At 37.6% G+C, this 17,061-nt stretch overlaps 2 protein-coding genes across 5 annotated transcripts in view; one reads left to right on the top strand and one right to left on the bottom strand.

The window, feature by feature from the left end:
• CMSS1 (cms1 ribosomal small subunit homolog) overlaps window positions 1-17,061 on the bottom strand; it is a 383,830-nt gene that overhangs the window by 338,687 nt on the left and 28,082 nt on the right. The gene's annotated exons all lie outside the window — the stretch shown is intronic.
• FILIP1L (filamin A interacting protein 1 like) overlaps window positions 1-17,061 on the top strand; it is a 302,611-nt gene that overhangs the window by 266,556 nt on the left and 18,994 nt on the right. For both annotated transcript variants that reach the window (XM_040484300.1, XM_040484301.1), the window contains one exon: window positions 14,113-16,888. In XM_040484300.1, coding sequence (XP_040340234.1) covers window positions 14,113-16,888 — 2,776 coding nt within the window. The remainder of the gene's footprint in view (window positions 1-14,112; window positions 16,889-17,061) is intronic.

The following is a 17,061-nucleotide window of genomic DNA, read 5'->3' as shown; positions in this document are numbered from 1 at the left end:
CCCTAAGAAGCTACCTTGGGGCAAATGGATAAGATACAGAAGAACACAAATCCACAAATTACAGAGTACAAAATCAACTAGAGAAGGGAGGAGGAAGGAATGGAAAGAATGATAAACTATTAAAGTGTTGGGAACCTGGGGACAAGCCCATTACCACCACCATCAACAACTCAAAGACAGCTCCGCATGCTCTGTCCCAAGGCAAGGCGCTCTCAGGAATGAATACAGGAGCACACTGACAATCCAAGACATCACATGCTGGGTAGCTTTCTGAATGCTTCTCCCTAGAGAGAGACAAGGCAGTAAGGGAAAGAAAGGCATCATAACTGTGATTGGCCCAAGTAGACCTTAAAAAATCAGGGAGATGTCCACCTAAAACTCCCAGTCAGCCAAGGACCTGAAGCCTCAATCTGATGAAAGACAGGCTAGGGTTTTTTTGTTTTGTTTTGTTTTGTTTTTGGCATAGTAGCATTCAAAAAGAAAGTCTAGAAAAGAGAAAACGTTAAAATGTTCATATGAAAGATCTTTTTCAAATAATTAAAAACCTCATTCAGAGTATGTGAGAGGCTAAAAACACAAAAGAAGAGTAGGCTCTTTAGCATAGCAGTGTATTCACAGTAATTTTTTTTAACTCCTCCTTTGTAGCTATAATATATTCAAAACAAGCCAAAAAAAAAAAAACCCCATCTGAGTAAATGGGGAAAAAATCTATTTGAGTAGATATTTTTTAACATGAATAATTAAAATGGGGGATGGAGAGGCATAAGCTTAGTGGTAATGAACATCCATCATCCTATGGTTCTTTCTAGAAAGCTCCTTAACTGACTATAGCACTGAAGAGATAACACATAATTCAAGCTTTAAGTAATTATCCTAGATTTACATGTACTATTCTTGTCACTTCTGTATCAGTTCCTGTTTCCTTTCCTAGGCCTTAACTGTGCACCTTTTCCAGTTTCCACTTAGCCCTTTGATCAGTAATGGAGAGTCTCTTCTAGCCCAGATTCCATGGTCTTATAATGAAAATATTCTCCTTGTAGCCTTACTCCCCAAACTCTGTGCCTGTGAGCTCTCAGAGTGGTCTTTTTCTGGTTCTAAAACCACACTTTTCAGCAGTTTTTCTTCCCAGGAGACCCTTAGTCTCAGTCAGTTTGTTTTCTTTTTTTCCATTCAGTTGTTTTTTTGTTTTGCTTTTAAGAAAGAGATTTGCCCCCAACCCCTGTCCCTCTGTTCAATTTGAGGGTTTTTATAGGCTCCTGTAAGGATCCTATTTTTATGCTAAAAGTTTCCAAGCTCCTTAAAATTAATAGGTCATTGACTATTTGCGTATCTTATAATTTCACTTCCCCTAATCCCTGGGGACCCAAACAAAATTGTTCAGATAATGAAAAGTCCTAACTCAAGGTGCCCCATTTTTATAATATATTCCTTCTGACACCAACCAAAACCTCCTCTGTCACTTCATGCCCCAATTCCTGTTTCACAGTGAAGGAAAAGTAGTAACTCAGCTTGCCGGATATGGACCCATTTATGGTGTGTCTAAATGATCTCAGTGATGATGACAGGATCTTCAATAACAAGGGCATAAAGCAGACACAGATGTACACTCATATTCATCTAGCAGATGCCAAAAAAAGTGTTACTGTTCTTCTAGATCTTGCTGACCAAGTCAAATGAATTGAGCATTACATTATGACTATGGTATGCTGTAGCTGTAATTTTAAAAAACCTTTGACTTGTGAGAGAAATAAAAGGAAGCAGCACACATTGAATAAAAAAGACTGGTCATAGCTATTTTTATGAGTGCTCCTAAAAATCAGACTAAACAGTGAAAAGTCCCATTGAATAAGGGAGTAGAGCAAAAAAACACTAATTATAGGCCTGATCATCAAGAACTATCTCAAACTAAGGAAACTTTCCAAAAATTGCTTGTAATTACTCTGCAAACTGCTTAGAGTTCTGTGGTTATTTAACTATGAATGTAGCTGCTATCAATGCAGTGCAACAATTAGAATTATATATTAGATAAGAATTGCTAAAAGATATGGTGGAATATAATAACCACACTATCAAAGTCTAGCCATGAGAAGAGATATGAAAATGAATAAAGCAGTGTGATGTATGTAGTTTCTGCTTAGTGATTAACATTTTAAATGAGGAAGAAAAAGTAATGTATTAACTAGCTCTGTAAGAATAAAAGCAAATGTAGAAATTGAGGCCCTTCAAAATGAAGTTTCACACTTAGAATGAGAAATATAATATTTCATGTATCTTAAGAACAAACAATTTGGTATGATCACACTATGTACTTGTTGATGGGAAACTATTATAAGTTATGATCAGAGCTATGCAAGTATATAGGCTGGTTTTGACAGAAAAAGGTAAACTGACAAATAACAAGCACAGTATCTTGTACATGGTAGGTGTTCGCTGTAACTGCTTCAAAAAAATATGAAATGAATCAAATGTCAGCTGATATGCACAGCACTGTGGATGGATGCATTTTAAAAATGAGGCAGCTTTGTGGTTTCCATGACTTTATTTCAAAATATGCTTTCAAATAAAACACAGTGTCTAATGGAGACAGTTTTGTCACTTAGGATTTTTCTGAGAACTGGAAGACAGGTATTAAAGGCAGAGAATCTTCCACCTTTCTGAGATAGGGAACAAAAAACTAGTTTTATTAATGATGGAAACACTGGAGCAGTGACTAGGTCAGTGGATGAAGCTGCTTTGGATGAAGCAAAGGGCTCACTCAGTGATAGCGTGCAGAAGGTGATAGCCCAAACTAAAGGCTTTTTCAGAGAAGGACATATTTGTCATTTATGCTTCAGACTGTCTATCCTTGAGAGAAGTGGTTCTCAAAGTGTAGTCCCTTTCAAGAGCTCTGCAAGTTCAAAGTTATTTTCATAGTCACACTATCTTTTTCACTCTCATTCTCTTAAAACTATACATGGAGTTTTCCAGAGGCTACATGAGGTGTTGTGATGTCACTGCTCTGACAAAGCCAGACATTGGAATTTGCAGAAACAGGAAACAATGCAAATCTTTCCAGTTAGTTTTTTGGTTTGAAAAAGTTATTTTTCATACAATGTGTTGATATACAATGGCTTATTATTTTTAATAAATACATAAACATTTAAAAATTTTTGTCTTGAGATTCTAATATGGTAAATACTGATAGATATAAATATAACAAAAAGCTCTTTAGAATCCTCAATAATTTTTAAGAGTATAAATGAGTCATCAGACCAAAAAGTCTGAGCATCAGTGCTCTAGAATCTTCACTGAATTGCATTGGAACTATCTGCTCATTCTTTCCCAAAAGCCTATGGATGCTTTGAGAACAGGAACGCTCCCCCTGCTCATCTCAGTATAGCCCCAGTACTAAGTAATTCTTTTGTTGTTTGCAAATTAAATGAACAAGTCTTGCCATATTCATAACAACAAAAACTTAGATTCAGGATCCATATAATAGATACAATGGAGTAGGTGTCTCCTAAAAATGACAGATGAGAAGGTAAGCTGACTCTGAAGTTCCCTACATACAGATTGATTTCTACAGCTAAGAGAAACAACACAGTGCCATTAATGGTTTGTGGAATTGGTTTTACTGCTTGATAATCACCCTACATTTATTTATATGGGCTAGGTGTCAAAAAAAGTGGAAAAAAATCTGGAAAAGTAGAAACACAATTGATGTATTAGGGTTGTCAGATTATAGATGAATATTCCTTTTCAATTTCATTTGCTGTTGATTAATGTTACTTGTGTAATGAACATATTTGTCCAATAGAGCTCTGGACTGTAAGGAAAAAAATAAAAGAATCACTCCTTTGTTTGCAGAGATGAAATAACCAAAAGAGAGTAAGGGCCTAGGATGTGGACATTTACCACCAATCTCCCTTCTCAAACAAGCAAGCACATATAATTTAATGCAGGAATCTGAAGAAGGAAAAAGAAATATTGCAACAGTCTTGATTCTTTCAAAAATCCAACAATGTACTTGGAGAACACCAATGGGAAAGCCATTTACACCTCATTTTTTAAAAATACTTAAAACTGTGTACATAGTAAACATGAGAGCATCTTCTTTTAAAGCTGAATAAAATTATTCAGGTCAGTGCTACAGTATTTTCCACAGGAAGGCATATTTGTTCATTCCTTCAAAAAACATTCATTTTGGTAAACAAATAAAAAAACATTTGATACTCTCCACATGTAAGGGTATGTAGTAGACATATTTGTAGAAGAAACAAATGAGTCAGACATGTGCCCGATTCTTAAGAAGCTTGTATTTTAGTGGGGTTGATTGTAATGCACATAAATAAGACATAATCAAAAGTGGTGAAAATTATGAATTACTATGGGTATGACTGGCATTAGAACATTTAGACAAACCATCTGTTTCATATGTGTTATATGATGAATATTACTAACTGTCTCACAAAGAGGAGATAAAATATAGTCACACATGTGTGCTGACATATGTATGTGTAAAGAAAAACTAAAAAGACCCTCTGAATGTATAATTTGTAGTAAAGAACCAGCTTCATGATTAGTACCAAAGAACGTTCACGATGACAGATGTGATATTTTTGAAAAAACAAGGAATTAGTATTGCACATAATAGTGATAAACCACAGTAAGTTACAACAATTCTAAGCCATAATAGAAACTCTAAATAAAAAGCTGTAACAAGACACTCCTTTAAGCCAGTTTGGATTTAACTACCTCAGTTTGTGTCCATGAAACCAGCTTCCACAACCTGTTTTTATTGGACAGGATTCAGTGTATAATCCTATAATCCTGTGCTATCAGTACTTGAACATGAATATGAGTATTCTCCAAGATGGCAGTCTTCAGACTGGGGTACACATACCCCTGAGGGTACACAAAAACTTTCCAGAGTTATAAGCATGGAAAACATTAAAGGAATCAATGTCTACATCCGCAATCCACACACATATGCTTTCTAAAACCGATCTACCAGAAAAAGGGCTTGCACTGAATTCCCCAGCAATCCTTTCAAAACAGTCTTCTAATTTAACAAAATTTTACCAAATGCATCTTCCTGGGCTGGAAAATTCTCTGGGATACAGAACAAAGGTACAACTATAGAAAGACACCCGGGAGAGTCCTATGAGCGCAGAGCAGCAAGAACTTCAGAACCACTGGCGGAAGCAGTGCTTGTGTCTTCATCTGGGAACAACTCGGGGCAAGCTGCTATGCCTCATCTCTTTTAGAAGTGAAATGGTTGCCAAAGAGATGGATATTTACACATTTACCTAAGTTGAAAAATGAAGTCAGAATTTTCTTGAATGTCTGATTTGGGTGACTGGTTTGCCAATGGGGACTTTTAGATTATATGGCAAATGTTAATAATATATCGTTTGCGGTTATTTAAACCTTGAGTAAGAATTTTTGGATGGCAGCTTTAAAATGTGTGAAGAGGTACTTAGTTTTTAAAAATCCTTTTTTTTTTTATTTTTTAAAGTTTATTTATTTTTTTTGAGAAAGACAGAGATAGTGCGAATGGGAGAGGGAGAAAGAGAGTCCCAAGCAAACTCTGCACTGCCAGCACAGAGCCCAATGCAAGGCTCGAACCCATGCAGCTGTGAGACCATGACCTGAGCTAAAACCAAGAGTCAGACACTTAACTGACTGAGCCACCCAGGCGCCCCTGTTTTTGTTTTTGTTTTTTTAAGTTTATTCATTTTGAGAGAATGCAGAAGCACGGGAGGGTCACAGAGTGAGGAGAGAGAGAGAATCCCAAGCAGGCTCCGCACTGCACTGTCAGCACAGAGCCCAGCATGGGGCTTGATCTCACGAACCACAAGATCATGACCTGAGCTGGAATCAAGACTCAGACACTTAACTGACTGAGCCACCCAGGTGTTTCTAAAAATCCTTTTTGAACTATTAGATTATTGGATTAGAAAGATGAACTAGGAAATAATCCCATTTATAATAGCAAGAAAATGAATAAAATACTTAGAAATAAATTTAACCAAGGAAGATCTACATAGTGAAAACTGTGAAACACTAATGAAATAAACTGAGGAAGACACAAATAAATGGAAAGATATTCAATGTTCAGATTGTAACAATATTACTTTTCAAAACAACCTATAAATTCAATGTAATCCCTATCAAAATCCTAATGGCATTTTTCATAGAAATACAAAAAGCAGTCCTAAAATGTATATGTAAGCACAAAAACCCCTGACTATCCAAAACAATCTTGAGAAAGAACAAAGCGGGGGGGCATCATGATCCTTGATTTCACACTATATTACAAAGCTGTAGTAGTCAAAACAGTATGGTATTTGCATAAAAAACAGACACATAGACCAGTGGAACAAAAAAGAGAGCCCAGCGGGGGGTGGGTGGGGGTGGATATCCTAATATGTCCAATTAATTTTCAACAAAGGAGCCAAGAATATACAGTAGGAAAGGATAGTCTCTTCAGTAAATGGTTCTGGGAAAACTGAATATACACATGAAAAAGAATAAACTGGATCACTATTTTACACACAAAAATCAACTGGGAATGGATTAAAGATTTGAACATAAGACCTGAAACTACAAAACTCCTAGAAGAAAATATAGGGGCTAAGCTCCTCAGTATTTGTCTTAACAATGTCTTTTTGGATTTTATGTCAATAGCAAAGGAGTCGAAAGATCTGTACTCCAAAATTATATAACATTAATGAAAGAAATAGAAGATGATACAAAAAATGGAAAGATATTTCATGCTTATGGATTAGAAGAACAAATATTGTTAAAATGTCCATACTACCCAAAGCAATCTACAGATTTAATGCAATACCTATCAAACAACATTTTTCACAGAACTAGAACAAATAATACTAAAATTTGTATGGAACCACAAAAGGCCCTGAAAAGCCAAAGCAGTCTTGAGAAAGAACAACAGAGCTGGAGGTATCACAATCCCAGATTCCAAGATATACTACAAACCTGTAGTAATCAAAACAGTATGATACAGACACAAAAATAGACATGCAGATCAGTGGAACAGAATAGACCAGAAATAAATCCAGGTTTATATGGTCAATTAATCTGTGACAAAAGAAGCAACAATATACAATGGGGGAAAGACAGTTTCTTCAATAAATGGTGCTAGGAAAACTGGATAGCTACATGCAAAAGAATGAAACTGGACTGCTTTCTTATACCATACACAAAAATAAACAAAATGGATTAAAGACCTAAATGTAAGCCATGAAACCATAAAACTCCTAGAAGAAAACATAGGCAGTAATTTCTTTAACATCAGCCATGAAACATTTTTCTAGATAGTCTCCACAGGCAAGGGAAACAAAAGCAAAAATAAACAATGAAACTCCATCAAACTGAAAACCTTTTTTCTACATAGCAAGGAAACTATCAACAAAATGAAAAGGTAATCTATGGAATGGGAGAAGAGACTTGCAAATGATATATACATTCAATAAGGGATTAATATCCAAAATATATAAGGAACTTCTATAACTCAATAGCAAAAAAAACCCAAAAAAGCAAAAAAACAAATAAATTAAAAAATGTACAAGGAAACTGAATAGACATTTTTCCAAAGAAGACATACATAGGGGCGTCTGGTTGGCTCAGTCACTTAAGCATCTGACTTCAGCTCAGGTCATGATCTCCACAGTTTGTGGTTTTAAGCCCCACATTGGGCACTGTGCTCACAGCTCAGAGCCTGAAGCCTGCTTTGGATTCCATATGTCCCTCTCTTTCTGTCCCTCCCTCTCTGTCCCTCCCCTGCTTGTGCTCTGTCTCTCTCTCTCTTAAAAATAAAAAATAAACATTAAAAATATCTTAAACAAAAACAAAGAAGACACACATATGGCTAATGGGTACATGAAAAAGGTACTTGATATTGCTAGTCATCAGGAAAATGAAATGCAAAGGAAAACCACGATGAAATCTCACACCTGTTAGGATGTCTACTATCAAAAAGACAAGCGATAACAAATGCTAGCAAACGTGAAGAAAAGGGAACTCCTGTACACTGTTGGTGGGAATGTAAACGGGTAGTCACTATGCAACATAATATAGAGGTTCTTCAGAAAATTTTTAAAAAACTACCATATGATCTAGCAATCCCATTTCTGGGTATATGCCCAAAGGTAATGAAATCACTATCTTGAAGAGATATCTGAACTCTCATATTCACTGCAGCGTTATTCACAATAGTCAAGGTATGGAAACAACCTAAGTGTCTGACAACAGATGAATGGATAAAGAAAATGTGATGTGATATATATGATGGAATATTATTCAGCCTTAAAAAAGAAGGAAATCCTGGTGTTTGCAAAAACATAGATGAACCTGGAGGGCATTACAGTAAATGAAATAAGCCAGACCATTTATATGTGGAGTCTTAAAAAAATAAAAAGTTGAATTTTATAAACAGAAAGTAGAGTGGAGACTGCTAGGGGTTGGGAGTGGGAGGTGGGAGCAGGAAACAGGAAGAAGTAAAAGGGTACAAATTTTTAGTTATAAGGATGAAATAAGGTCTGTGGATCTAATATATACCATGGTGACTACAATTGATAATACTGTATATTTGCTAAGCAAGTAGAACTTCAGCATTCTCACACACACAAAAGGTGAATATGTGAGGTGATGGACATGTTAACTTGGTGGGAGTCCTTTCACAATGTATATATACCAAATCATCAGGTCATATAGTTTATATATCTTACAGTTTTATTTGTTAATTATACCTCAAAACAAGCTGAAAAAAGGTAGATGATATTTGCTAAGGGAAGTGCTATGACTATTCTTTATATAACAAACTAGTTGTACATAATAAAAAATTATTTTAGGAGACAGAAGAGTAAACATTTAAAAACCACTGCTCTATGAGATATGAACTAAAAAGAATACAAGCACAATAACAAAGAGAATTTTTCCTTAGGTTAATAGTTTCTCCAACACACAGAATTTTTTTGGGAAAGACACTGTATGTGGAGCAGGTTGAGGTAATAAGTCTGTGTTCTTTGTTGGAGAGGCAATGTGATACTGGGCTTTGCACCTTCCTGACCTATCTCAGCTTAAATTTTCATTGCTGTGAAACAGAGATAATAATCCCAAACCCTATAAGCTTACCATGAGAATTAGAACCAACAGATGCATAGACTTATTTCAGTGCTTGGCAGAACCTCATTGGCACTAAATAAAGAATGGTAGCTACTATACAGTCTCCTGTTTTTTAAGTCTTTGGGCTGGGTGAGGAGAATCACAAATTGGAACTGAAATTATTTACTTCCTTCTTTAGGTGAAAACTGAGCTACTGAACCACCACCTATGATATGTATATTGAGTCATTTTTTCTAGTAGTTTGGATGATATTCAGCGATTTTAGACATGGTCTCCTACCTGGTGTTCTCTGTGAAAAAAATGGATGGCCTTGTAGGTCAGGAATACAGGCAATGTTCACAGATTGGGGTATGATCAATTAGAAACAACTGGCTGAGTTAATATTCATCAGAGTACCATTTCTGCAAAACATCTAACGTGTAAATAGTAAAGCCTTCCTACCCATAGTCAATCCTGGCATCACCTGGGAGCTTCATATAATGCAAAATTTGAGGCCTATCCCCATCTACTAAATGGGAAGCTGCAATTTAACAAAATTCTTAGGTGATTCATATGCATCTTAAACTATGACAAGCACTGGTAAAGAACAGGCCATTTGCAGGGAAGATATAATCACCAGGTATATATATATCTCAGGTGGGAACTTTCTGTTGCACCTGCTTAATTAAAGCTGAGTAAGGTGGAATGATGGCGAGTCTAACTCTAATGACAGACTGACATATATAAATGCCCATAAGGACACACATTCACGGATAACTGGTTCTCATCTAGGGGTGATTTTGTGCCCTGCACCCCCCACCCTGCCAGGAGACACTGGGCAAATAATGTCTAGAGATATTTTTTGTTGTCACAACTGGGAAGGGCTGCTACTGGCATCTAGCGATTCAAGACCACAGATGCTGCTAACATCTTACAATGCACGGCACAGCCCCCCACAACAAAGAATAATTTGGCTCAAAATGCCAATAGTTCTGAGGTTAGAGAAACCCTAGCATAGATTATACAAACATCCCTGCATACAGGTGTCTTAATTGGAACTATTCATGAAAAAAGGAGCAATAATTTGACTACACAGCTCTGAGGGTGTGAATTTTGGATCTGGGCATTCTGCATCACAAAGTCTGTGCTGCTTTTAACACTGTGAGTACCCTGGTTAAAAGCTCTCAAAATCATTTATCTGCTTTTGCCAGCAAACCCAGAGTCAGTGATAATCTGGATCAGCATATAACATCAGTCAGCATCAATGCCTAAAACCCATTATGAAGCAAAGAAAAATAATGGAAATAGAAAATTAAGGTACTATTTCATTTCAAACCCAATCCAACTGAAGAAGAAAGCAGGCTCAACTTTCTTGAGGACCCTCAACTCCACACCTTCCTTAATCCAAAGACACTAACAGTCTATACCTTCATTTTCAAACATCCACAATCCCTTGTCTGCAATTTTAAAAATATAAGAACACTTTTTTTTTCCCCCAAATTGTGGCAGAATTTCTTATCTGAACACCTCTGGCAGCGAAGCCTGAAGAGATGTAAGGCTATTTATTATCTCAGTTATCGCATGGTTCACCGCAGAAGTATTAGGAGGTGGTGCCACAGGCTTGGTGGGAGCTGTTCTATATGACAGATGTTCTTTAGTGCCTTTCTAAAATTTGAAAAACTACAACTTCGAAAACATTTGGCTTCAAAAGTTTTGGATATGTAATTGTAGACCTCTCAAATGACTAAACTACAGTCAATAGCAAATATTTGCTAAAAGTTTTCATATATATTTGAAAGAAAAAAGATACACACACACACACACACACCTGCATTAGTAATTAGCAGTATAAAAATTAGCTTTCTTATTTCGGGCACTGTGTACAACCAGCCGGACTTGCAGCTTCAAATCTTATAAGGACTTGCTAACTTTGCACAGAAACATCTTTCTTCAAGTCCATAAACTAACCTCAATCTCAACCTTCAAATACTTCTGGATATACGACAAGAAATAGTGAATGATTTAGGGTAAGCCCTTTCACTCTACCAAAAGTGCTAATTCCAATTCAGTAGTATAATCAACCTCTCTCAATCTCTCAATCTCTCTCTCTCTTTCACACACTCTCTCTCTCTCTCTCTCTCTCTCTCTCACACACACACACACACACACACACACACACACACACACACACACAATGTGCAATAGCAGTACTGGCACCCAACTGGCTCTGAGAAGGTTGCATCAGGGCCTCTCTTCTATCCTCAATTCTCACTGGTTGCTGGCCCTACACTCCTGCCTGAGTTGATGGTTGGGGGTACAATTCCTTCTGCATATAAACTCCTATTTCTCTCCCTGACAGGTCTTACCTGACCAGCCTGTTGACTGTCATATGATGTGCTCATGGGATTGGCCCAGGGAAATAGCAGGTTGTTAGGAAACAAGTAGTAAGGAATTACTGAAAGCAAATGTATTCAAATTATCAGTTTTATGTGCCTACCTTGTAAGGTGAGGCTTGGGAACATAAGGGGATGCCAACTGATTTCCAGAAAGCATGAAAAAGATACATGACCTTGCAACCATGATGAAAAAGATGCATCATGCTTACTGTCAAAAACAATGAACACAATGGAAACAATTTAAATTTCTTCAAAATCTTTTTTTTGCCAGTTACAGCTCTGCCAAGATTCACTAATCACCAGTTTTAATGATTTTTTTCACTGCACTGCAAAATAATCTTCCCTCTTTTATATACTAAGAAAATACATGCCCTTCTCATGAAAATTATATCACACATGGTATTATTTAATAAGTTAAAACAAATCCTGAAAAGTTTTTTTTGTGAAACTATTCTTTAATAAAACTCTAAGAATTGTGATGTAAAGAGGGGAAAATACTTCACTGCAATTATGCTCAGAGCATTGTTAAATATGATTCTAATGCTAAGGGTGGGAGGAAGAAGTGCTTTGCCAAAGTTTCTGTAACTGTTTCACCACCAAAGCGGTTTGCCCATGGACTTTACTACCGGGTTGTGAAGTACCATGACCATTCAGGAAAGAGACGCCATGTTTCTCAGGCTCCCAGGTGTCTCAAATAGAGAGTGGGAAAGGGCGAGAAGCCATGGGCAAGCCTCCTTGCCAAGACTGTGGATGAAATCATCATCAACTCCACCCCAGCATCCAGCTCAGCTTCTTCAGAATTTCACAGGCTACAGCCCTCGAGCCAGCCTCCTGTTAGGTTCTCAAAACAGAAAAAATAAAAGTAGATCCTCCCCACAAAACAGTTGGGAATCCTTACATTATACAATTACTTTAAACATGTTTTTCTTGTGTAGTTTAATTAAAGAGTAGATTAGGATCTTAAGAAAGACTTTTCCACAAAGACTCTTCCAAATTAATTTCCTTTTAAAATGTCCTTTCAAACCCTTACACAGCTTTAAAAAAGAAAGTTTTATGGCAAGGATTAAAGACCTGCATTGGATAATTAACTCATTCTTAACAGAAAAGAAATAGTAAATTATGAACTCTTTATGCTTGATCAGAAAACAAATATTTATAACTTTTCATCCACGACAAGTCCTTTAGTTCAATACTTCAGGGATTCCATTCTGTATTAGCTTCTGTATAACAATACTGCAAAGCTGTAATGACATCCTCTATAATCATCCCATTCCCAATGTAATTAAGAGTGCCACAGATTTAAAACTGTGACCTCACTGCTGAGGAGAGAGGTGTGGAAGAGATAATTTATATTGCATGTAAAATGACATCCTGTTATGCCAACAAATTTAAAAAGTAAAAGAAAAAAGTAACATTATAATAGTCATCATTTAAGAGGGAGTTATTATGTTCCTGATCGTAGAGTTTTTCCTCCGTCATTTCTACCATCTGACTCTAATTGATAAACTCTTTCCTATCAAACTGTATGTTCTTCCCACGTTACAAAAATTCTAAACCCCTTCAGATGCCTCTCAATTCCCCTCATTCAACTACAGTCACTATGGGGATAAAGATATATATGAAGTGGGTGATTCCTGGCAAAATGTCATGCTAGTGTAAACCAAGTTTTAATTGGCAGAGAGGTCCATCAGTGAAGCACATAACTTCTAGGCAATGTGAATAAAATTTTATCTCAATTTTATCTCTCTTTATCAAGAAATTGAACACCAAATATAATGTATACATATTATAATGGTTCAAGCAAATCATTTTATCAATATAACAATAACCACATTAATAAAAAAGAACATCAATAACCCTACCAAATGCTTATTATTATGCACCAGCACTATGAGACTCTTAGATCAATTATCTCATTAAATTTTCACAAATGGCTGCTGAGATAATACAATCATTGCCTCCATTTTCCAGACGGGGAAACTGATGCTGAAGGATGCTAAATAACAGCTCAGGTTAATTAGCTGGTAGAGGAGGGCCAATATTGAAGCCAGGTCAACTTGAACCTCAAACTTGTATCTATTTTTACAGCTTTCAGGCTAGACAGTCTACTAGTTCTGTTCCACAAGCTAGCTAGCTATATATGTATGTATGTTTATTTTGAGTGAGAGAGAGAGAGAGAGAGAGAGAGAGAGAGAGAGAGAGAGAGAGAGGAGTTCCCAAGCAGTCTCTGCACTGTCAGCACAGAGCCCCATGCAGGTGCATGAACCGTGAGATCATGACGTGAGCCGAAGTCTGATGCTTAAGTGACTGAGCCACCCAGGTGCTCCTTACACTAGCAATTTAAACCAACTATTTTTGCCTTTACTCTTCCACTAAGGCTCCTGGTGAGCTACAACTGTTACCAATCAGCAAGGGGGTGGGGGCAAACCACCTTGTAAAAGCAAAACAGAGCTGTTTATCAAGATTCTCCTTGCCAGTCAAGTACAGGAATTCCTTTCCATATTCTGTATAGTTGATAAATCTTTCTAAATTACATAAATGTTTAGTCACAGCTGGGAAGTTGCTGAAGTACCAATCACACAACAGAACGCACTCTTGTATTTTGCAGATTAAAGAAGCTAATTGACCAAAAAACTGAGTCCCAGGAGAAGAAGGAGCAAGAAAAGGAAAAGAAGGTCACCGCCCTGAAAGTGGAGCTGACCAAACTGAAGTCTTTTGCTTTGATGGTGGTGGACGAACAACAAAGGCTGACGGCACAGCTTGCCCTTCAAAGACAGAAAATCCAAGACCTAACCACAAGTGCGAAGGAAACACATGCTAAACTAGCCCTCACTGAAACCAGAGTTCAGGAAGAAGAGCAGAAGGCGAACAGACTAGAGAAAGAACTGCAAACACAAACCACAAGGTTTCACCAGAACCAAGAAACAATTATGGCAAAGCTCACCAATGAGGACAGCCAAAATCGCCAGCTTCGACAAAAATTGGCAGCACTCAGCCGGCAAATCGATGAATTAGAGGAGACAAACAGGTCTTTACGAAAAGCAGAAGAGGAGCTACAAGATATAAAAGAAAAAATTAACAAGGGAGAATATGGAAACTGTGGTATCATGGCTGAGGTAGAGGAGCTCAGAAAACGTGTGCTAGAAATGGAAGGGAAGGATGAAGAACTCATAAAAATGGAGGAGCAGTGCAGAGATCTCAATAAGAGGCTCGAAAAGGAAACATCACAGAGTAAAGACTTTAAACTTGAGGTTGAAAAACTCAATAAAAGGATTATGGCTTTGGAAAGATTAGAAGATGCCTTCAACAAGAGCAAACAAGAATGTTATTCCCTGAAATGCAATTTAGAAAAAGAAAGGATGACCACAAAGCAGTTGTCACAAGAACTGGAGAGTTTAAAAGTAAGGATCAAAGAGCTAGAAGTCATTGAAAGTCGGCTGGAAAAGACAGAATTTACCCTAAAAGAGGACTTAACTAAATTGAAAACGTTAACTGTGATGCTGGTAGATGAAAGAAAAACAATGAGTGAAAAATTAAAGCAAACTGAAGATAAGTTGCAAGCCGCTTCTTCTCAGCTTCAAATGGAGCAAAATAAAGTGACGACGGTTACCGAGAAGTTAATTGAGGAAACAAAAAGGGCACTAAAGTCCAAAACTGACGTGGAAGAAAAAATGTACAGTGTCACCAAGGAGAGAGATGATCTGAAAAACAAACTGAAAGCAGAAGAAGAGAAAGGAAATGATCTCCTGTCCAAAGTTAATATGTTGAAAAATAGGCTTCAATCATTGGAAGCAATTGAGAAAGATTTCCTAAAAAACAAATTAAATCAAGATTCTAGTAAGTCCACCACAGCATTACACCAAGAAAACAATAAGATTAAAGAGCTCTCTCAAGAAGTGGAAAGACTGAGACTGAAGTTAAAGGATATGAAAGCCATTGAGGATGACCTTATGAAAACAGAAGATGAGTACGAGACTCTAGAACGTAGGTATGCTACTGAACGAGATAAGGCTCAATTTTTATCTGAAGAGCTGGAACGAGTTAAAATGGAACTTGACAAGTACAAGTTAGCAGAAAAGACAGAGTCCAGCCATGAACAATGGCTTTTCAAAAGGCTTCAAGAAGAAGAAGCTAAGTCGGGACACCTCTCAAGAGAAGTAGATGCATTGAAAGAGAAAATTCATGAATACATGGCAACTGAGGACCTGATATGTCATCTCCAGGGAGATCATTCAGTTCTGCAAAAGAAACTCCATCAACAAGAAAACAGGAACAGAGATTTGGGAAGAGAGATTGAAAACCTCACTAAAGAGTTAGAGAGGTATCGGCATTTCAGTAAGAGCCTCCGGCCTAGCCTCAATGGAAGAATCATCTCTGACCCTCAAGTATTTTCTAAAGAAGTTCAGACAGAAGTAGTAGACAATGAGCCACCAGATTACAAGAGTCTCATTCCTCTGGAACGAGCAGTCATCAATGGTCAGTTATATGAGGAGAGTGAGGACCAGGATGAGGACCCTAATGATGAGGAATCAGTGCTGTCCTTCAAATGCAACTCATCTACCCCCTGTCCTGTTAACAGGAAACTATGGATTCCTTGGATGAAATCTAAGGAGGGCCATCCTCAGAATGGAAAAATACAAACTAAACCCAATGGCAACTTCATGCAACCTGGAGATCTAGTCCTAAGCCACACACCTGGGCAGCCACTTCATATAAAGGTTACTCCAGACCATGTCCAAAACACAGCCACTCTTGAAATCACAAGTCCAACCACAGAGAGTCCTCACTCTTACACAAGCACTGCAGTGATTCCAAACTGTGGCACCCCAAAGCAAAGGATAACCATCCTCCAAAATGCCTCCATAACACCGGTGAAATCCAAAACTTCTGCTGAAGGCCTCATGAACTTAGAGCAAAGCATGTCCCCAATTACCATGGCAACCTTTGCCAGAGCACAGACCCCAGAGTCTTGTGGTTCTATAACTCCAGAAAGGACAATGTCACCTATTCAGGTTTTGGCCGTGACTGGTTCAGCAGGCTCTCCTGAGCAGGGACGTTCCCCAGAGCCGATAGAAATCAGTGCCAAGCATGCGATTTTCAGAGTCTCTCCTGACCGGCAGTCATCATGGCAGTTTCAACGTTCAAACAGCAACAGTTCAAGTGTGATAACTACTGAGGATAATAAAATCCACATTCACTTAGGAAGTCCTTACATGCAAGCTGTGGCCAGCCCCGTGAGACCTGCCAGCCCTTCAACACCACCACAGGATAACCGAACTCAAGGCTTAACTAATGGGGCACTAAACAAAACAACCAATAAAGTCACCAGCAGTATTACTATCACACCAACAGCCACAACTCTTCCTCGACAATCACAAATTACAGTAAGTAATATATATAACTGACGACTCTCACCCTCATCCAGTCCATAGTGATATTATTGCAAGGAACTCAGTCCTTTTTAATTATCCCTCCACATCCCCCAAAAGACTGACTGAACTTGTACTTTGGGAAGGTTTGTGCATGAACTATCCAAGAGTATCTGAAACTAACTAAG

The sequence above is a fragment of the Herpailurus yagouaroundi genome, unplaced genomic scaffold (genome assembly GCF_014898765.1).
Source record: "Herpailurus yagouaroundi ecotype Mexico unplaced genomic scaffold, PumYag 162, whole genome shotgun sequence".
NCBI classification, from domain to species: Eukaryota; Metazoa; Chordata; class Mammalia; order Carnivora; family Felidae; genus Herpailurus; species Herpailurus yagouaroundi.
The sequence above is the reverse complement of the archived record's forward strand: the minus strand, read 5'-3'. Positions and strand labels throughout refer to the sequence as shown.